The sequence below is a fragment of the Microplitis demolitor genome, chromosome 3 (genome assembly GCF_026212275.2).
Source record: "Microplitis demolitor isolate Queensland-Clemson2020A chromosome 3, iyMicDemo2.1a, whole genome shotgun sequence".
Classification (NCBI taxonomy): Eukaryota; Metazoa; Arthropoda; class Insecta; order Hymenoptera; family Braconidae; genus Microplitis; species Microplitis demolitor.
Window position 1 is genome coordinate 16,865,390 of NC_068547.1, and position 23,010 is coordinate 16,888,399.

General features: G+C 30.5%; 3 protein-coding genes across 3 annotated transcripts in view; all 3 read left to right on the top strand.

Annotated features, from left to right (window-relative positions):
* The window catches only part of LOC103572375 (pituitary homeobox x), a 34,754-nt gene extending 24,625 nt beyond the window's left edge, over nt 1–10,129 (top strand). Inside the window, exon 4 of the mRNA XM_014441108.2 lies at nt 9,346–10,129. Within this exon, the coding sequence (XP_014296594.1) occupies nt 9,346–10,128 (783 nt within the window). The 3' untranslated portion in view covers nt 10,129. The remainder of the gene's footprint in view (nt 1–9,345) is intronic.
* A 303-nt stretch (nt 10,130–10,432) lies between these two features.
* On the top strand, nt 10,433–11,213 carry LOC106693441 (uncharacterized). Its single transcript, XM_053737311.1, has one exon. The coding sequence runs from the start codon at nt 10,441–10,443 to the stop codon at nt 10,840–10,842; it is 402 nt and encodes a 133-aa protein (XP_053593286.1). The 5' UTR covers nt 10,433–10,440; the 3' UTR covers nt 10,843–11,213.
* Nucleotides 11,214–13,642: 2,429 nt separating this feature from the next.
* On the top strand, nt 13,643–16,527 carry LOC103572383 (juvenile hormone esterase-like). The gene is made up of 8 exons (XM_014441035.2): nt 13,643–13,648; nt 13,718–13,852; nt 13,909–14,395; nt 14,453–14,655; nt 14,723–14,882; nt 14,957–15,123; nt 15,885–16,026; nt 16,103–16,527. The coding sequence occupies exons 1-8, from the start codon at nt 13,643–13,645 to the stop codon at nt 16,429–16,431; spliced, it is 1,629 nt and encodes a 542-aa protein (XP_014296521.1). The 3' UTR covers nt 16,432–16,527.
* The last annotated feature ends 6,483 nt before the right edge of the window (nt 16,528–23,010 follow it).

Sequence of the window (23,010 nt, forward strand, 5' to 3'; positions counted from 1 at the left end):
AGGCGTAGATATAGATATATGTATAAATGTAAATGTAAATGCACGTTTAGATTGTATGTAGATGGAGATGAAGCTATAGATGTTGATGTAGGTATACAGTAAGATGAATAGACACCACGTATACCACCACAGCTGTGTGTATATTCCTTGAACCAACCCCGTGAAACGTGGTCGCTTTTCGCTTGATCCATCTCGACGGTACACTAAGATTTATGGAGATGTCAGTGCCACTGGTAACTCTAGGCTCATTCCTATAGTCTGCAGGGATCTCACAGAATACGAGAAATATTCTGCTAAAAAAAATACTGCAGTATAAAATAAATACATATTTTTTTTTTTCAACTAAGAACAAGAAATATTTTTAACAATTTTTATTCGTTTGTTAAAAAAAAAAAACTGATGATATAAAAATAAAAAATTTGAAGCAATAAAACAAAATCCTAAAAGCAAGAAGTTATGATTTGTAATTGATGGTAAAGTGGATGGAAAATGTTAAATAAATTTGTGAATAAAGGCAGCAAGTATGTATATATGTATAGTTATTGTCTGTAGTTGAGTAGGTAGATTTACTGAGAGCAAAGTGCGGCGTAATGTTGGAGTACCGCGTCGCAAGAACTAGAGAACTACTAAAAAGGTGAGAGTAAAAAAAAGAGAAAAAAAAGAGGTTGAGGTTGAGGTTGAGGTTGAGTTTTAGTATAAGGGTGGATGAATAAAACGAGATAGAGAAAGTATGTAAGGATGAGTATGAACAGAGTTATGGCCACTGCCGGCGTACTTGCCAAGAGTAAGGAGTTGCCTCGAGCTCGGAAATCCTCGCGAAGCCACGGATATCCGGTGGCTCCTTGGCGAAATTTATTTTTAATGAAGTGCCGCCGGCCGTTTACTTCTCTGAGCGCATAAGAAAATAATGTTGTACATATAAGGTCCAATGTCGTATTACAGTACAGGTTTATATAACTTTTTTTATCCTTATTGCATATTGTTTCGTCTTTATTATAACTGCCGTGCGGTTTACTTTTTTATTTAGTTATTTTTTATGTTACTGCAGTTTTTTATTATACGACTATAGTTATAAGAGTCTATGATGATTTTAGTTTTGAAAATTGATATAGTTTTTTTTATTGATTAAAGTTTTCAATAGAAATTTTGAAAATAATCCGAATGTACGAAAATTTATTAGTCGATCTGTCGAAGAGTAAAAGAAAAAAAACTGTTACACTGAAAAAAAAGAAATGATGCTGCAACAGGAACCGCCCTGTTGTAGCCACAGGTTATTCCTGTTGCAGTCATAGGAATAATTTCAGATTCGTAATAAGTATAATAATGTGGATAAGTGGAGTTGAGAATCAACGACGATGATATATATTTTTTTCCACACACACACACACACACATGTTTGTATATACTATATATTATATATATAATAAAAAAATATTTTTATCGGTGTTGATTTCCAACTCCACTGATTCACTTTATTATACTTGTTACGATTTCAAGACTATTCCTATGATTGCAATAGAACTGGGCCTGTAGCTGCAACAGTTTTTTTTCCGTGTAGTAGATACAGTTATTTTCGATCAGAAAATTAATTATAATTTGTAAAGTTAAATTTTGGGTAGTAAGTTTTTATAAGAATAGAAATTATTGATAGCTTTAATAATACACTGTAAAAAAAAAAAACCGGAGTAAGTCCAAATGGTGAAGGTGTTAAAATATTTGACTGTGAATATTTTTATTTACTCGATCACTACAATTAAACAGTGTTTATATTAATTAATTAAATTATTGGTGATTGAAATGGTGGCCGTGAAATTGTGTAATTTTTAAATAAATTATGTGTAGCATAAATAATTATTTAAATAAGTACATAGTAAAATTTAAAATTCCCCCAGATAAATAATATTCATTAAATTTTTATATTTTTTTATATGTAACGCACTTTTTTTTCTAATTGTTATACGTGGAATTTTTTTTTGACACTGGTTTAACACCAGTATTTTAACATCGCCAAATTACACCTTTTACACTGGTGTTATTTCATTTTAACACCACGCGGTGTTAAATTGAGCCCATTTTTAACACTGCTCTTTTTAAAGTATATTCAATGACTTTTATAATTTTCTGAGAATGATAAAATCAACGAAACTGATAAAATTCAGTGTATAAAAATTTATTTGTAAAAAATACATTAAAATAATTCTTTTTTATCTTTTTTTTTTTTTACACAAGAGTGAGTAATAAAATGAAAGTTTAGAATAAAAAATAAATAAAAATAAATATAAATCACGGGCCTTCTTCAAAGATTGTTTTCAAGACATTAGGTGTAAAAAAAGCAGGGAAAAAAAATTTTATTTTGCTAAGTATAATTCGTAAAAGATCTTTGAGAGAAAAATAAAAAGAGAGACTCTATTTTTCGTCAATGTGCACACATACATTTGGGTTGAGGTTTTTATTTGAGTCTGAAATCCAGAGGGATGGTGGATAATATAATGATGGCGTCGCTGAGCAAGGAGTAGAGGAGGCGGGGCTACGAGGGGATCAATATTATCCTCCTCCACCTCTTCCTCTGAGTAGTGAGCACCCGCGCACTATCACACTGGCATCCCTCTATTCCTCAGCACCCTCGTCGAACTGCTACTCGCCCCTTTACGACCGTCCGAGAACCAACCAGTCGTCTTTCTATATATATTTATAAATACACTGCAACAACTATCTTCTTCCGGCTCCAACAACCTGTGTAATTTTCGTTTCTTTCTGTTTCCGTCTCCCTCATTCACCCTCTTCCGCACTTTACTTCTGAGTTTTTTTTGTTTCCCTTACTTTTAGTCTACGGATGGTTTGGAAATGTATAAGTACAGCATACTCGTAGGTACGCACAATCGGGGTTGACACGTCGATACACGCGCATCTTGAAAAAAATAATAAAAGTTAAGATATCCTTGAGATGGCTGTTTTTCTTTATCTTGAATTTAAAGATGCAAAGCAAAGAAATATTTTGACTTTTATAAAATGTAAATTTATTATTTGTTATATTTTATTGGCAATCATATAATTTTCAATTTATTACTTAAATTAATTTAGGATAGATTAAAAATTGTACAAAAATTATTTACGCGCCAAAAAATAATAAAAGACTTTTATCAAAAAAAAATTTTAATATAAAGCGTTTACCAAAATTTTTCATTGGGTTGACTGTCCCATGATTTATAAAGTAGATAAATAATTAAAAGTCAGACATTATAAATTTACCACTCTCTTTGGCACACAGAGAAAAATGGGCTTAAGAAATCTAGTAATTTTTATTACGCTATCGACCAAACCTGAAACGGGAAGTTGAGTTGCCAAAAAATTATTATGCCACCCTACAAAAAATAGTATACACTTAAAACTTATCGATAAATTATAATGATTATTGTATGTCTAAATTAAGAATTATGGTTGAAAATACAAAATTTTCAGAGGCTCACAATAATAATTATAGTGCAGCATAATAATTTTTTGACAACCCAACTTCCTGTTTCAAGTTTAGTCAACAGCATAGTAAAAATTCGTACATTTTTTGTCTCCATTTTTCTCCGTGCATGAAAAAACCAAAAAATTCATGTACTTAAAAGTTAGACTACTGCTTTTAGATTGATTTTACGAGCAAAAAATTCCGTGGGGTAAATATATTTACTCCGGTTTGTAGTTTACAGTTAAAAAAAATTTTTCGATCATAAAGCACTCTCTAATGCTTCGCATTGTGAGTCGTGTAAAATGGGTTTGTAGTTCAAGGGTTAAAAAAATATGACAGAATTTAAATATCATTAGCATTACACTGTAAAAAATTTGCGGAGTGGACGCGTATTAAATCCGGAGTAAATGTGGAGCAGATGACCGTGTATTTCTTTAATTTTCTGGGAGTGAAATTCGCTTCAAAAGGGAGTTTATTTTAATATTAAAACTCCGAATCAGAGTGAATGCAGATTTAAATAAAATTCGTAATTACTCCGAATTCACTCCTGATCTTTTACAGTGTAAGTTAGATTTAAAAACTAGCAAACAATTATGTTTACTCTATAAACCCGAAAAAATTAAATGACCAGTTGGTAAGTAGGTATAGATTTAACGGTCAGACTCAGCAGGTCTATTCTTAAACCAGCTGACAAAAGAATCTGAACAAGTGTGTAGTAAAAGAAAGCGTAAAAGCCAATAAAATCACGTAAGCAGGATAAAGCAAGTGGATGAGAGAGCGAGCAAGAGGAAACAATACCTTGTATTGTTCAGTAGAGACGTTAAGTCGTCGGATCACGACTGATGGGTCTGAGTAGTCTGGACATCTATAACGTATCTACAGTTTACCACAGACATGTATGCCAGCCATGTTACATACACTAGCACACAATCTATATACTATACACTACACTAGCCAGCCCGGGTGAACTCTCAGTACAAGAAGGGCAGGAGTAATGGGGAATGAGGAGGAAGTCCAAGTGATTGATGAGACGCCCGGCCACCGTCTCATTACAGTTATATAAGCTTCTATAGATTGAGCCGTGTACAAGCTTACTACGTGGGCAAGGGGGTCGTGATTTGATGAGGTTTTATTGCCTTCCCGTCACGCCACACAGGAAACCTTATCATCATTGTCATTTTCTTATACTTTTTTTTATTTCATTAGTCGTAAATAATTAAGACAAATTAATTTTTAATCATTTGATATTTTTACTCTTTTTTTGTTTTCTTATACAGAAAAAAAAAAATTTCTTGGCACAAAAAATTTTTACTCACCCCAAGAAAATTTTTGCACTATAAATTGAAAAATAAATTTTCTTAGGGCGAGAAAAAAATTCTTATGCTAAGAAATTTTTTCTAGTCCTAAGAAAATTTTTCTCTTCAATTCATAATGGAAAATATTTCTTGCGCCAAGAAATCCTTTTTTTCTGTGTATAGCTCCACAAATATTAATTACTAGTAAAAAAATAAATAATTTAGTTATGAAATAAAGTAATAAATGAAGATGATGTAAATACCAGATAAGAATTAGTAAATAATATTTATCATGTTATATCTGAGTAAGGATTTGAAAGTTAATTCATCAAAGAGGGTAACAACGTAACCGACGGCCATCGTGAAATTTTGCGACGCCGTTAAAGTTTATGGGCGCGGCTTCGCGTGTACAAACCCACGACCTCGTCGGGTGGGAGCCTCGATGTTGCCTCGGGTTTATTGATTCTCGTGTGCCACAGCACCAGCAGTAGCATCTTCCTTCTGCTCTCTACACTACCTCATTTCTTTGTCTCCATCTCTATCTCTGTTTTCGTCTCACTGGCTTACTCTTACTCCACTCACAAGTTCCGACACTGTCATTGTCTTTTGTCTTCTTATACTCACAGTATTTCTTCTGTTCTTTATCTTCTCTTTTATCTTTTCTCTCCTCTCTTCTCATCTATTCTCTTCTCTGCTAGTGTAGTACACTTACATTCTGTGTACGTATGTCTCTCTAACGGATTTTCAAGTCTCATGAAAACACACTCGTCGCTACTGCTGGTACTTCTCTTACAGCAACTTCCGCTGCTGAGTAACTGTAAGGTGAAATAACGCGAACAGAGTTAATGGTTATTCTTTTATGTTTTATTGCTTGTAAGCAAAAACATTATTTACATACAGCTATCAAAAAATTTTCCACATATTTAAACGATACCGACATTTATTTTTATTGCAGTATTATTATTAACAATAACTGATTTTTATTCATTTCACTGACTAAAAATGTTTTTTTTTTTTTATTCGTTTTCAATTATTTATTTTATTAATAATAAATATTTACCTAAACGTCGAATTCATGTGAAGAGGGAGGGGTAAAATGGAGTACCCCCAAAATTTTATAAAATCAGTTTGTTTTTTAAACATTTCCAAATCACTTTTGCAAATATTATGAGCATTATTTTGAATTTTTTTTGTTGAATAATTTTCAAAAATCAAAAGTATAAGTCGAAAATATTACACGGAGAGGAAATTATGGTAACTGTTCCTAGTACGTTTATGAAATATCATACTATACAGTTATGGTAATGATTACTTGGGATTATGGGATATAGACCCATACTTTCTGGGAAAAGTTTCCATAAGTAATGGAACAATTCCTATCATTATGGTAACAGTTTCCATATCACATGTGAAAGAATCATAGTAATGATTACCATACTCATAGGAATAGTTCCCACAAGCAAATAGTAACCAATCCTATAACCACATTGTCATGGTTCCTCAGTGTATATGGAAATAAGCCCTATATATTATGGTAACTATTCCTATAATATTATGGTAACCATTCCCATAATATTATGGTAATCGTTACCATAATATTATGGTAACGATTACCATAATAGTATGGTAATGGTTACCACAATATCATGGTAATAATTCCCATAATATTTAGAAATTATAATATTTTTTTTTTTTTTTTGTAAGAAGCGTTTTTTTTATACATTACAAAATTTTAAGTATACAAAAAAAACGCTTATTACAAAAAAAAAATTTATTGTAATTTCTAAATATTATGGTAACAATTACCATAATATTATGCTAACCATTACCATAGTTACATGGTAACGATTATCATGATCCCATAGGAACTATTCCGATACCATATGGGAATTATACCCATAATTATAGGAATGATTACCATAATAAATATGGGTGCCGTTCCTATAATCAACATTTGAAAAAAGCCGGTTACCATGCAGCATAGGAACCATTCCCATAATATATTGTAACTGTTACCATAATTTTCTCTTCGTGTATGACTTGTTTTATGATAAAAACTATCAAAATTTTTTTTTCTTCCTTTACATCCAATTATGTGAAATGTAATTTTTCTTCATGTAAATTACTTATAAGAAAATTTAATTTACTCAAATTTATTTAAATTCTAGAATTTTTATTTTTTTACCTTTTTTAGGGACTACTCCATTTTGTCCGTAAAACATGAAAATTTTTTCTATTCACTTTGAACATTATTAAAAAAAAAAAAAAATATTTAACGTGTTCGACTTTCCGAAAACTATTTTCTTAAGTATCCCGTCTTTCCCCTCCCTCCCTTATTTAAATTTTCATTTTAAAATTATAAATATTAAAAAAAATTTTAATTACATTTTTTATTTTAATTACAATGACACTTCGACCCTAATTATTCTTAAAAAATAAAATCATAGGAGCTTGAAATTTTTTTTAAATAAGTTATTGAATTTTTAATTAGCTCATTAAAGATCATGAAAAAATTTCGTTAAAATATAGTTTACGATATTTCAGTCATTACTTTTTAACTCTTGTTATTATTACTATCATCATTATTGTTATCTATAATTTAACTTACCTCGTGCCTTCATCCATGTCGCTTTTATCGCTCGTTGCCTTTACTTACAACGTACGCGAGCGCAACGTGTATCTGAGTGCAACCATCCGTATAATTGTTGGAGGGTAGTAAGATGGAGGGTTCGTTCGCCAGTTAAATATATAAATAGAAAAAAAGAGGGAAGGAATATAATGAAGAAAAGAAGAAAGGAGGGAAGAAAGTAACAAACTAGATATACATGTATATAAATATGGTGGTTGTGGCAGCGATGGTACACTCAAGTGTATAGACGTTTAAGTAGTAGAGAGTGTGCTGCTGTATAGAAGTTGTAGTAGTAGTAGTAGTAGTAGTAGTAAGTTGAGGTCGAAGGACCCGAGGGTAGAAACGGCTGACGAGGTCTCGTATAGTATCGAGCGTTCCTTGCGACGCCGCCTTGAATTAACGCCGTCATATTTCAGGATTGAGAGTAACCAACTCCTCTAAGGTTATATTATACGTTGTCTTTACTTTATAACATGTTTGTTTAAAATATAGAAAAAAAAATATAATATCAAAATTAATTAAATTTTTTTTGTAAAGTTATTTATTATTCAAATTTTAAATAACGAAATTGTTTTCGTCATTAATTAAAAACCCGTCTGATCATTAATAACTTTATGTACTAGCAATGTCATACAAAAATAAATGGCAATGTGTATGCCACTTTTATTCAAGGTGATTTTTATTTGGGAAAAAAAAATTAGATTTAGAGACCAAGATGAATGAAACACTAGAGACTTATTATGATGATCTTACGGATTGTGAATATACTTAAATGTATAGTGATTGTCAGTTAATGTATCCATATCATACCAAAACAGATCGTGATTATCGCGATCTACTTCTCAAACGCCACCACTCATAACCAAATTATTAAATAAAAAATTTACATCAATTATTTACGTATATTCTATTACTTGATTACATTTCTTCATATTAAATAATAATTTTTTATTGCATGTAATTATTAATTCCAACAAAAATAAAAGTGTAATGAAGTTATAAAAGTTAAATTCATCTATTTTAACCTCAAATTTTTTATGGACATTTGCCATTATTACACGGAGAGAAAATTATGAGAATGGTTACCATAATATTATGGTAACCATTCCCATAATATTATGGTAACCATTACCATATATGCTTAGGAACCGTTACAATGTGGTTATAGGATTGGCTCCTATTTGCTTATGGGAACTATTCCTATGAGTATGATAATCATTACCATGATCCTTTCACATGCGATATGGAAACTGTTACCATAATGATAGGAATTGTTACCATACTTATGGAAACTTTTCTCAGAGAGTATGGATCTATATCCCATAATCCCAAGTAATCATTACCATAACGGTATGGGATGATATTTCATAAACGTACTAGGAACAGTTACTATAATTTTTTCTCCGTGTATAACAGAACGGATCGTTACCATAACAAAACGATCTTATGATTTCGGGATCCGTCTGGATCGCGATAATCACGATTCGATAGACCAACCCTTTCCGTATACAAAGTATAACCAACTGAGGAGAGTGAATATCACGATACCGTTGAGTGGTGAGCACAATATTTTTTTCCGTGTAGATGAATATATACATTGATAATTTGAAAAAATTAGATCTACGTTGATCTACACGGAAAAAAAGAACTGTGGCTGCAACAGGACATGGCCCTGTAGCAGCTATAGGACTTAGTCCTATTACAGCCACCGGTCTATTCCTATTGTTATTTACAGATCTATTCCTGTTGCAACCATAATTATTATTACGTCTCAGAAATAATGTAATTTTCACAGTTTCAAAGTAGAGAGACTTTGCTGATATTTAAAACTGTAATTTTTCCACTATTTTTTTTTCCATGCGCGATTCTAATTCCATGTAAAAATAATTCCACGCATATTTTTAACTAAATAAAAATTCTGATTATATAAAAAATAATAACAAAAGTATGAATTTATATGTTTGCAGGTTTGGTTTAAAAATCGACGCGCAAAGTGGCGAAAACGTGAGCGCAACGCAGCGAATGCAGCCGCAGCTGCAGCGGCAGCGGATTTCAAGACTGGTTTCAGCACCGCAGGCCTGAACAGTTTCATCGGGCGAGCTGATGTCGACGCGATGTATAGTTCTTACAGTTCGTACAACAATTGGGCTGCAAAAGTGCCATCGCCATTGAGCAGCAAGAGTTTTCCATGGGTGAACCATTTAGGCACAGTGGTACCAACGGCCTCGCACCATCATCACCACGCTCAAGTGGCACCAGTGAACTGTTTTAATACATCGACCTCTGTAGCCGGCAGTCATGTCAGCGGAATGTCAATGTCCGTTGGGCAAGCCGCGACCTCAATGCTTCCCGGAATGGGTTCGGGTTTAGGAGTGGCAGGATCACCAGTAGCAGCGTCAAGTGCCGCGTGTCCTTATGCAGCACCAGCAGCACCCCATCCATACGGGCCCTCAGTCTACACACCCCATCATCGTGCTACTGGTCCACCTGAGCCTTGTACCCTAATGAATAGTAGTATCACCTCACTAAGATTAAAAGCTAAACAGCATTCCAGCGAATATGGATCCGCGAGTTCATTCAGTACTGGAGGTACTACCGGTGGTGGTGCTGGTAGCATTAGTCCTGTTAGTTCACGAGCTTCCTCTGGTGGTGGTTTAAGTGCGTGTCAATATGCACTTACTAGTAATACTGGTAATCCACATTCACCTGGCACTGATCATAATAACGCGACTGCTCGGGCCCAAGTTTGAGGTGAGGTGGGGGCTGCCTCCAGCCCCCATCACTCGGCAACTGGTTCTATTAATAATAATACCAACAATAACAATAACAATAATAATAATAATAATAATAATAATAATAATACTAATAATAATAGTAATCCTAATCATAATAATAGTAATAATAATAACAACAATAATAATAATAATAATAATAGTAATAGTAATAATAGCCAAGTCGGTGGATCATCACAACCCAACAATTGTAACAATCAGACTCCAACGGAATCGCATAATCCAATGAGAGGGTCCGAGTGACCCAGGCCGAGGTCCGCCGCGTCTCCGATGCTATCGTCGACGCCCTCGTCTACGACATCCCAGCAGCACTACCTCATGTATGACGAGGACAACACCACGGTGGACCACAAGATAAACGATGACCGCATGATACTCAGCGCTAGTGCAGCCACGGAAAATCTAATGGCCAGCAGCAGTGGAAGCGGTAGCAGCAGTGCTGGCGCTGGTAGCGTCGGTGCCGGTACTACTGGAGGCAGCTTCGGGATGGGTATCGGTATGAATAGCGGAGCGACTGCTGGCCACGGCGGGAGACTTCCTGGATACTGGCAACATGCTGCCACTTCGGCTGCTGGATACTGGTCGACTTTATTCGACTCTTGGACTAATAATTCCATCGCGACTGGGTCACAGTCATTGTCCCTCACGTGGGATGATAATCGCAATCAGTGATTACTGGTTATTATTATTATTATTATTATTATTAAAATTATTTTACTACACGAATATTTTTATCAATTTTTTTTTAATTGTTGCATCTATTTTATAAAGATATTTTTTATTTTATTGGATTTATTTTTTTTTTAACTGCAATCAGAAATTGAGATTATTTAGACCAAAGTTTTGTGCAATAATTTGACTTATCGAATTAATCTTAGATGATTTATTGTAATTGGTAAAAGTAATTCGTGTAATTGTAATCAGTAATTTAAAAATACTTTGTAGATATTTGTATAGTAAATATTAATTGTACGAACTCGTTAATCTAATCGAATTAAATTAAAATATAAATTGTATAACATTTAAATGATAATAATGATAATGATAACGTAATTCAGCAAATACCAAAAAAATTATAATGATTTAAACAAATAAAAAATTAATATTAATAAAATAAAATAGTAGATTGAGTAAAAGTATAATATAATTTTTTTTTTTTTTTGGCATTTATCGATGGAATAAATTCTATCGACAGAGTGCCGTGTACAGAGTATGAGAATCGTTAATCAATAATATTGTACGTTATATAAATATGAAATAGTTTGTAGATGTAAACGATATTCGGTATACTTAAAAAAATAAAAAGCTAAAATAAATTATAAATATATAAATATATATATTTTTTTTGTGATACTTTAAAATAAATTTCACGTCTTGCTGCTGATAAATAAGGAAGCGAGAGTAAGTTGAAGTGAGTAATTTTAAAGTGTGATAAAAAAAATAAAAAAGTAAATGAATATTATAAAGTTGTAACGCGATCCAATAAATAGAATTGTATAGTGTCTAAGTAAAAATTTAAGCGACCGCTATTTTGTATGAATCCCCGTGACGTACGAATATATAAGTCGAATGAAATGAAATAAATTCACATATCCTGAAATAAATGTGTGAGAATTACAATAAATAAATAAATAATTATCATTTAAATGACATCATCTTCCCTCATTTGTGTGTACGTTTCTTGGTCGAATGCTGATTTTTATTTAGTATTCGATTATAGACACCGTTTGTAATCTAGTCACAATAAAAACCAATTCTATTCTACAATATGTCTTATTTATTATTTATTAATTGCATTTTCAGAGATCAAAAAAAAATTTTGATCTTCACAGAAAAAAAAAATTTCCAGGTGCAAAAAAAAATTTTGCTTAGTGGAACGAAAACAAAAAATTTCTTAAGACTGGAAAAAATTTCTTGGCATGACATTTTGATTTCGTATCAAAGAATTTTTTTTGGCTCAAGAAAATTTTTTTCCACCCCAAGAAAAAAAAATTAGATTTTGATAGCAAAAAAATTTTTGAATGCATTATTATAGTTTTCAATGTTTGTAATTTAAAAAAATTAAAATTTTAAAACTATACTTTAACTATCAACATTTTATAACTTGTATAAATAATAAAATTGTTAAATCATTTTATCAATAAGATAAAGAATCTTAAAAATAAAAACAAAATTTGGCCGTGAAAAAGTTCATTTTTTCTTCTGGGTTCAGTAAAATATTATCATCTGCATTGAAAAAAATCATAAGTACATAGAAGAAAAGGATTTTTTGGCTCAAAAAATTTTTAATTGTCCTGAGAAATTTATTGCACTGTGAATAAGAAATGAAAAGTTTTTTGGGGTGAGAAAAAATTTTCTTGAATCAAGAAAAAACTGTTTGGGGCAGGAAAACATATCTTGCGCCAAAAAGTTTTTCCTAGTCTTAAATAAATTTTCATTTTCACTTCATAATGCAAAATTTTTCTTACGTCAAGAAATCTTTTTTTTCTGTGTATGGTTCTTAAGAAGGTTCGACTGAATCTAATGTAAAAAGAATTTTCCAGCTTTAAGATTTAAAACTTATATAGTATACATGTAAAAAAGTACTTTATCTATGTATTCTCAAAATTTGAATATGATCCACCGTCTAGTTTTTTAGAAAAAAATATATTAAGAAATGACGTTTTCAAAGTTCTTATACACAGGCTCTTATGGCGGACAAGCTCCCGTCATGACTTATTTGATTTTTTTCATTATTAACCTCCCAAGTTTAAGAAATAAAAACCACATGACATAAACGAATATTTTTAAAATATGATAAGATTTTAACAATATAGTGTTATCGTTGTAATTATTTGAATAATTCAAGTTAAACTTTATTATTTAATCTCGTTCATCGACGTAGATACATATTATTGAGGGTTTGGCAACGTCGCGGAAGCAGCTGAGAGAAAAAATGAGGGTAGAAATACATTAATAAGAGAGACGAAATTACAAATAAATTTTTCCCGCTTTAATTTGAATATTTATGTGTAAGAAGTTAGAACGCGCTGTTGCCAAATTTTTTTATTAAATTATATGAGTCAAAAATAACCAAATCATTCCATTACTTTCTTTAATTAAATAAGTAATAAATATTAATTTATGAATTCGTTATGTTATTATTAATTAAAACAATTAATTTTTATAACTATTAAGATAATTTAAGAAACAAAAAAATTCAAACACTACTTTGACTCACTAGTTTCGGTCGAACCTCCTTAATCAAATTCTATATGAACATTCAATAAAAATAGAAATAAAATTTTTACTGGATATTAATGTTATAATTAGTCCAGTGAAATAGCAAACGATACTTTTGAGTTTAAACACACTACCAGTTGACATTTATTGATAAGAACACTTATCACTAAGGCGATACTTTGTGGTCGATTGCAAATTTTAACTTCAGTTATAGAGAACAAGTGTAGCGTGTTGATATACATTATTTAAAATGATAGTAATATTTTCTTTAGTATTATTTTTTTCAAATTCTATTGTAATAAATAATATTTCGGTAAATGCTGAGCTTACAAGTGTAATTGAAACAGAGAAAGGACCCGTACAAGGTGAAATTTTAGTTTCTGTAAATAAAAAAATTAAATTTTCATCATTTCGTGGAATACCATACGGAAAACCACCAATCGGAATTAATCGATTTAAGGTAAAATTTTGTGGAGAAAAAAAATTTATAAATTTTTCATATAGGCAAGTTTTTAGCCAGCACAAGAAGCTGAAGCATGGGAAGATGTTTTCCAAGCAACTACCGAAGCAACTCCATGTCCTCAAATAGATGACTCTATTAGCAAAGAAGTAATTGGCGAAGAAGATTGTTTGAGTTTAAATGTTTACACGCCGCAAACAAATTTTTCTAGTTATAATGAAAGTTTACCAGTAATGGTATGGATTCACGGTGGTCTCTTCAAACAGGGCTCATCGAGTATTAAAAAATTTGGTCCCGACAATCTTATTGAAAATGAAGTTGTGGTTGTGGTAATGAACTACCGTCTTGGTGCCTTGGGTTTTCTATCACTGAATCTCTCAGATGCCAGTGGCAATGCCGGACTTAAAGATCAAGTTCTTGCACTCAAATGGGTGCAGAAAAATATAAAATATTTTGGCGGAGATTCAAAAAGTGTAACTATTTTTGGAGAGAGCACTGGTGCAGCTGCCATTGATTTTCATATCCTTTCTGAATCTTCACGAGGTAAAAAATCATTCCATCTTTATTGAATAGAATAACAATGTAACATTATTGGTTTAGATCTTTTCCATCGATCTATTTGCATGAGTGGGTCATCATTATGTTTTTGGGGCTTTGCTACTTCGTCTCAAAATGAATTTTATGCTTACCAACTTGCCAAACATCTAGGTTACACAGTCAATGATAAGACAGAACTCCTTGGAATGCTAAAAAAAGAATCCGCTGAAAATATTGTCAAAGCGACTGAAAAAATGACTTCTTTAGTAATTTTTATTTATTAATTTCATAGTCTCACCTCAATAAGTTCTAACTTTTCGATAAATTATTTAGAATTTCCGACCTTTTAAGCCAGTAATTGAAGATAAAAATATTGCTGGTGACAATGCATTCATAACGAAATGTTTCGTTGAGAATTTTAAAACTGGTCAGTTCAATCGAGTACCTCACATGGCAGGATTTATGTCGCAAGAAATTCTACTTTTCCTAAAACGTATTTATTTACTTATTATTATTTTCAAATTTGTTTATTTTTCTTCTACTGCTATATTTTTTTTATCTTCAAAGCTCTGATACAATTAAAAGACGGTGTTAAAAAAATACATACTACGACTGGAGTAATTGCTGCAGACGTTCCTACTAATTTAATTCAAACTCTTTCAAATATTTCTGGTGGACTACCCGAAAATATATTCAGCGATATTATTGATGATGCAATCGATCAAATAATTCGAGTAATACATATATTTATCTTTCTCTATAGGGGAGAGGCGGGGGCAAAATGTGGTACTGATGGACATACTAAGGCTTCGAAACTCAAATACATTTAATTTTTTTTTTTTTTTTTATTTATTTTTTTTTTTTATGTATATCAATTAAAATAGAATACATTCAAAGTAAATAGAAAAAATTTATGTGTGAATGTAACAAACATCAGACAAATTTTAAATTATTAATAAATAGAGTTAATAATCGATAAAATAAAATTTAAAAAAAATGCGCATTTAAAAAATTAAAAAATTAATAAGTAAATTTTTATAAATATTATTTTTTAAATTATTTACTCTATTTATTTATAATTTAAAATTTGTTTGATGTTTGCTACATTCAGACTCATAAAAATTTACAGTTGCCGTTAAAAGAAAAAAAATTTTCATTTTTGCAGGCAAAATGTAAGACATTTCTGGATATTAAATAAATTATATTTTTTTTATAAGTAATTTACATAAAGAAAACTTACATTTTACATAATTATTGGATATAAAGGAAGAAAAAAAAATTTTTTTAATTGTTTTTATCATAAAACAAGTCATCAATACTTTTCGACTATTGAAAAAGTTTAATAAAAAAAAATTCAAAATAATGCTCAATTATATTTACAAAAGTAATTTTAGAGTGTTTTTTTTATAAAATTTTGGGAGTACCCCCCCCCCCTCCCCCGACCCCCTGAATATGAAAATAAACGAATTATTCCCAATTATTTATTAAATTTCAGAATCTTTCTGATGCTTATTATATCAGTGCAATAGATAGTAAGCAACAGTTAATGCATAAATATGTTCCAGTCTACTATTATCGTAATTCCATTATTTCTAGTACATCTAGACATAAATCGTTGTTTGGAATCACAATTGATGGTAAATAGTAATTTATAATTAATCCCATTTTAACTCTTTAGTTTAACAAATAAAATTATCTTTAAATACGTATTAGGTTCTGCTCATGGTGATGATTTGGCATATATATGGTACTTTTCAGACATTAAATATCCAACTGATCCTCAAGATCCATTCAATATTAATCGAGATAAGTTAGTAAGAATGTGGACTAATTTTGCTAAATATTCAAATCCTACACCTCTGGGAACTAAAGATCAGATTTTGAATGTCACTTGGACAGTGTCAGGGCCCGAAGGATATCATCTTGAAATAAGTCAGGATAATTTAGCAATGGGTCCAAGACCAACTGATGAAAATGTCAAGAAATTTCAACCAGAACATCTTTCATCTTTAAAAAAAATCACCGATTGTCCTTATAATTAATAATTAATTTATAAATAACTCATGATATTAAACAGACAAATGATTTACATGAATGGATAAAATTTTTATCAACTCCTCGAGTCAAAATTAAAAAGGTAATTTGAGCCTCCAAATGCTACATGAGGGTAAGGAGGTTCAATCATCTTTTTAGAATATGAAGATCCATGCATTAAAAAGGTGATTTGAACCTATACGTGGTAACTTTGTCCACTTTTACCAAGTTTAGGTTCAAATCATCTTTTTAAAAAGGTAAAACAAGCCTCCAGAGCCTAAATTTATAGATCGAGAGACTCTCTTCGGATCGCGTACAATTGGTAAAGAAACAGAAGGGAAAAGGGACCACTAATTAGAAATGGCCACCATGATCGAAAAAAATTTGAAATTTAAAAATTCAAAAAATAATTTCTTAGTAATAAATGTTTTGTTGTGAGTTGAAAAATAATAAAATTTTAAAAATTAATAATAATAGCTAAAAGTTATACAAGTAGGCGTTCGAATAGAATAGTACTGTCATTCGAAATTCGAATTGAATAATTAGAACCTTTGACTTGGTATATGATTAATTAATTATTTTATGTGAACAATAAATGCAAATGATGTATTGGATAACGGAAACTACCAAAGAAATTTAAAACAACGGCTGAAAAATAATCTGCTGCTGCCGGGATTCGAAACCAAGACCTAACGAATATGAAGCACAACCACTGCCGCACTGCTACTCAGACGCTCACGATCAATTGGAAATATCTTTATGTATTTAAAACGCAGATATTATTATAACAATTATATCATGCTAAAGAATTAAGCTCATTCGAAGTTATAGATTAAAAGTATGTAGGGCTTGGAGGGTTAAAACATCTTTTTAAAAAGGTGATCAAGTTCTCCATGCGCTTAGTTTAGGGTATTGAGGACTTGAGTAGCATTTTAAAATATATAGTAGGCCTTAGAGGGTTAAAATACCATTTTAAAAAGGTGATTTACTCCTTCATAGGCTACTTTTAGGGCATCGAGGACTTAAATAACATATTACATTCAGCGGCAAGTCCAACATCAAAAGAACTGAGGCTTTGGAGGCTCAAACTACTGTTTTAATTTTGACTCGGGACCCCTATTAAATTTTTGTAGTATGAATAATAACTTAATTTATGAAACTAATAATGTAATTTATATATTTATTGTCCCTAAAAATACAAATCGTCACTTAATAGACGATAACTGGTAATCGACATCAGTTACGTAATAACCCTCGATTATCGGTTGAGTGGCGATAACCTTGCAGAATTTCCATGCATAGGAAGGTCGTAACGTATTGCATTAGGCGACAGTCGAGGGTGTAGAACGATAAATTATGCACCCTACCTCACACAGTCGAACTGTATGTATGAAGTAGGTGAGCAGTGTGAAGAAAAAAACAGAGGGTGAGATTCTCAAGCGAGCGGTTGGCGGCATGGTTTGAGATCCCCATGTTAGTCGCATACGCTAAACTTAACTTAACGTACATTATATGCCGCACACTAACGTTGTACGTTAACATTATTCCTATTACGATGATATTACGGTCCCTATGCTCGCCATTAGGTGGACGCTTGGCACTTATACTTATATTCTCAAGTGAGATAATGCTAAGAGAGATAGGAAAAGAGGATAATAATTTAAGAGTCAACTACTTAACTTTGCTAAAGGATTATACATATGTTCATACTTTGTCATACTTTACACATATGTTTTTTAAAATTTTATTTATTATTATGTTTCCATATATTTGTATTTATAATATTTTTATGGTTATATATATTACGTTTGAAATATTTATTTTTTTTTTGAGGTTGCTCAAGATTTTCCAAATCTTAGAATTATTAGAAAATCAAATTTTGTTTAATTTCCTAAAAATTTTATCTCGCAATATGAACTTTTAATGTTCGCATGAAAATATCCTAAGTATTATGTTCAGAAAAATTTGAAATTCTTTAGTGATCTTTAATAATATATAAAATACACGCTTAAAAAAAGTGGCAATTGCTCCCAATTCAACGAATTAACTATTTCCATCGTTACATTTTAAAGATTTTCATTCTTTTATGTTAATTTTTCCTATCAGAGATGGTAAGCATTCTTATCTGAGATGATAATCATTACTATCTCAGAAAGCAAAATTTATAAATTTTTCAGCTATAAGAAATATTACTATCTAGATGGTAGCTATGATTGTCGGCAATAGTAAATATTTACTATACAAAAAACGAATACTTAACATTATGAAAGCATGATAGGGGTTATCACATACAATATGGTAATCATTCCCTATTGCAAGATGATAATAGTTAGCATTTATTTTAGCGTGTACATTCCCTATAAATCTTGCAGAATTTGAAAATAACAAAAATTTGTTTTGCATGAAAACTTTTTTTTTTTATAAAATTATACATTCTCTAGAGATTGTAAATGAGTTTTTTACATGGTAAAAATTTACATAAAATTTTCAGTGTTCAGTAGAGCTGGAACCAACCAGCGTCAATTGGATTTTCAACAGTGCTCTTCATAAAGTATAATGTCTTAAAACATGTTATAGATATATATATTTCATAGAAAGCACTGTAAAATTCCATTGGCATTAGTTATTCCAGCTTTATAAGTGGCACTTTAATTTTTATCTGAATTTTATGAAGAAATTTTTTCAGCGTAAGGTAAAAGACCTAGTACCCGGTCAAGAAACTAGTACCCGATCACTCCATGTATTTGTAAATCTATATTTACTAAATTCTACTAAATATATAGATATACAAATGCATAAGTGATCGGACATCATCGTGAAATTAGTCAGGATAGCTTCCTAGAACCTCAAAACGTCAAGATCTCTTAGAAATTCGATTTTCGAAAATCGGACTGAAATCAATAACTTCCCGAATTTTTGAAAATTTACAATTTTCTTAGCGGGAAGTTAAAAAAAAAATGAAGTAAAATATTTCAAAAATATGTTATATGTAAAAAAAAAAAAAAAGGCAAACGTTGATCCATAAAATTCAAATTTATGTTGATTTTTTTTTTTTTTTTTTTTTTTCAGGAAGAAAACAAAACAAAATATTTCAGCAATTTTATTTTGAATAGTAGTAAATTCAATTTTGTTTACAACTAAAAACTGTATCTGGTTAAAGATATATTATACCTATAGTACAGTACAGGAGTATAATGGTGGTAGTAGTAGTAGTAGTAGTAATCGCAGTAAATGTAGAGTGTAGTCTACTAGAAGTAAGGGATCGGATGGAATGTGTGTCGCTTAGGCTTACGAAGACGTCGTAATGCGAAGGGTCGTCCTCTCCGGTACCATACTCTGGTCCCTCAGCAACGATATGAACCCGAGACGTAGTATAGAGATTTGAGGATTTACTTGGCCAATAAAATCCGATGAGATGTCGTGAATATGTCGAGTTGCTACTCACAACTTGGACTAGAACTACTTTTTATTTTTCTTTAATACGAAATCTTTTGATTTAAAAATTAACGTTTTCAGAACAAATCAATCTTATCTCTCTCATTTTGTTTACTCTTTAAATGCTACGGTAATTAAAGCAGCTTTAATACATAAAAAAAGTATATAGAGTAAAGAGACATAAAATAAACCCTAAAAAAAATTCTAATACCCCAGATACGTCATTGCCATAAAAAAACAGCAATTTTATTCCCTTGTTCTTTCGGTAATTTTGTATAAACATATTAGTCATGTTTTCATAATTAATAATAATTGATGCCATTCATATCTACGTTTTGTTACAAAAATTTATAATCAACTTTATTGTCATATTTCAATAAAAAAAAATGTAAATATGGATGTTTTTTTTTTTTTTTTTTTTTTTTTTTTTTTTTATAAAAATAAATAATATAATTTAATGAAGCAATTATTAAAGTGATTTATGGTGTTACCACTTGCATACTAACTTACTGAGGGGAAGTAACAACATTCCTTAAAAAAATAGCTGGGGTTAAATTAAGGAAAAAAAAGGAAGTAGTCGTAAAAAATTTTAAAGATGTTTAAAATTTTATTACACATCCAAATGAACAAATAAATATGATCTTAATGTCGTGATATATTTAAAATACCGATAAAAAAATTTTAACTGCAAGTAATTTATTTTTCATTTTAATTTCTTTTTTTTTTTTTTTTTTTTTCACCTAATAAACGTTGATATTTATTTGATTGGTGACCATAAAACATAAAGATTACAGTCATTCGACAGTACTAAACATGATGTAGGTATGATAAAATTATATATATGTATACAAATATAATGTGTAACGTTGACATTACGTTTCTGTGAAAGGTAATAAAGATACGCTATCTTTACCAACATCGCTCATGTCTTATCTTTTTACCTTGTGACGCAACCATCAAACACTGTTAGTATTTGGTGCAAAAAAAAATTTTTTAATTTTTATTTTATAATTTATTCTTAGTAAAAGACATTACTGAGAATTGAATCGCAATAGCGAATTTAATATACAATGTGAAAAAATAATTATCAAGCTTATTTTAATTTTTATTATGTTAATAGCCTATTATATATCATGGTAAATGGTTATGATGTGTGTGTACTTAGTATACTTGGCTGTTATGTAGTATTAGTACAGGTATATCGTATATAGTGAATAGAGTGGATTTCGGTGGTACACAAGACTGTTATTTATTGGTGGTACGCGCAACATTATATTATATACAAGCTATACTATATACTTCTAGTCCAAAACCGAGCCAAAGCAATATATATGTATATGTATAACAAAGAAACCATGATACTTTATCTTCAGTTTTACTTACCATTAATAACAAAACAGAATAAGTCAAATCTATTACTAATTCATATCAGTTTAGATATATTTGATATAAAGTTACATCCTCAATTGACAGTTGATTCAAAGTAGGATAGCCAATTATATAGAATCCTGCTCATTAGCAAGTCATATGCATATGACTTTCTTGAGATTTACCCGGGTCAAAAATAAAACTTGATTTTTTTAGAGCTTTTTTATATTAGTTTGAACTTAGTCGTCTTCATTTCGAGCCCGACAGTCGTTCACCTTATTTTTGATTTGCTGAACCAAGTCAAAAGCAAGCAGTACTTATTAGTATAAAATGTGTTTTCCGCGTTTCACCTCAGTTTTTACTTTTTCGTCTTATAATTTAAGTTGAATAAGTTTGAACCGACTCATTTTCGACTTGATTTAGCCTTCTTCGTCGTTAAGTCGAAATCAAGACGACAGCTTGACGTATTTCATATCTCTGTAAAAAACAATCGAGTTTGTCTTGTGAAAAACGGCTCTAAATTTAAACTCGGCAAACTGAGTTGAAACTAAGTTTTATTTTTGACCCGGATTCATTCAAATCTAACTATTATATTTGTTTCTACGGAAAAATTTTGGCATAACCATTATATTTCAAAAGTTTATATATTTCTTAACACTCTTTATTCAATTAATAAAAGATAACAACTAGAATGTTTTATATTTTCGAAGTTTAATTTGAAACTATTATTGAAGTGATAAAATGGAAAATATATTTATTTTTTTTTTTTTCAATAAATTGAGAAGTTACAATTAAATTAGAGCCGTAAAACTGATGTAATAATAATGAAATAAAGTATAATGTAATGTAGCAATTTGTTGATGAAACTGATTGTTTTGGCATGCCAGATCTTTTATGTAAATAGTAATCAAGCTGAGTGCGAAACGTGGTTGCATTTAGCATACAACTATACGTTGAGGCGTGATAATTAATTCAATTCAATTCAACTTTATATTTAAATTTATGTCATAAATTTTTTTTTAAATTGATTTGAAAGTACTAAAATGATTTTCGTATACAGCAATGGTTAGTTAATATGATTAAGCAATAAAATTTTAATTATCCAAAATTAACGTACAGATTATGATACACAGGAGAATAGTGTGTCTTCAAAATGGCAGGACATCTCTCAAGTCCATGCATAGATGCATTACAGAGGATCAAGAAGATACTACATAATGCATCGAAACCGATTTACTCCCTTCTCTCCTTGTTGTATATATATATATATATATATATATATATATATATATATATATATATATATATATATATATATATATATAGATACATACACCTCGATACATACATAGATGTATAAATATGTGTTAGGAGTGGTGAATGCCGACTAACGTGTTTCAGATGAAGCCCTTTGCGCCTACCAAATCGCCTTGAGATTGAATATAAACGCGAGAATAAGAAGCCATTTTATCACGCTTTTCGTTGAGCTTTTACTCTAGTGAAATTGAGGGCTCAAGATGTGGCTTAGAGAATTGGGAGAGGAAATTCTGTATTTACTATCAAGAGGAACTTGACGGAAACTCGAAAAATAAACCAACGTGTGTAAAAAAAAATATTTATAATTTATATATTAACAAATTTTCTCTTTAATAAACAAATAAGTCGTTTTTTTTTAACAATCATACTCTTTAGAGCTAAATTATTGATGCATCGGTATAACAAAAATAACAGAGAAACAACCTTTTTCTATTATCCTATTGCTATAAAATATTTTATTAATTTTT

Excerpts from the sequence above, each read along its gene's own strand:
- LOC103572383 (XM_014441035.2), top strand. Across the intron at positions 14,656-14,722 it reads CTGAAAAAATGACTTCTTTA|AATTTCCGACCTTTTAAGCC; the intron begins GTAATTTTTATT and ends TAAATTATTTAG. Across the intron at positions 15,124-15,884 it reads CAATCGATCAAATAATTCGA|AATCTTTCTGATGCTTATTA; the intron begins GTAATACATATA and ends ATTAAATTTCAG.
- LOC106693441 (XM_053737311.1), top strand. The coding sequence starts at position 10,441 with ATGCTATCGTCGACGCCCTCGTCTACGACATCCCAGCAGCACTACCTC.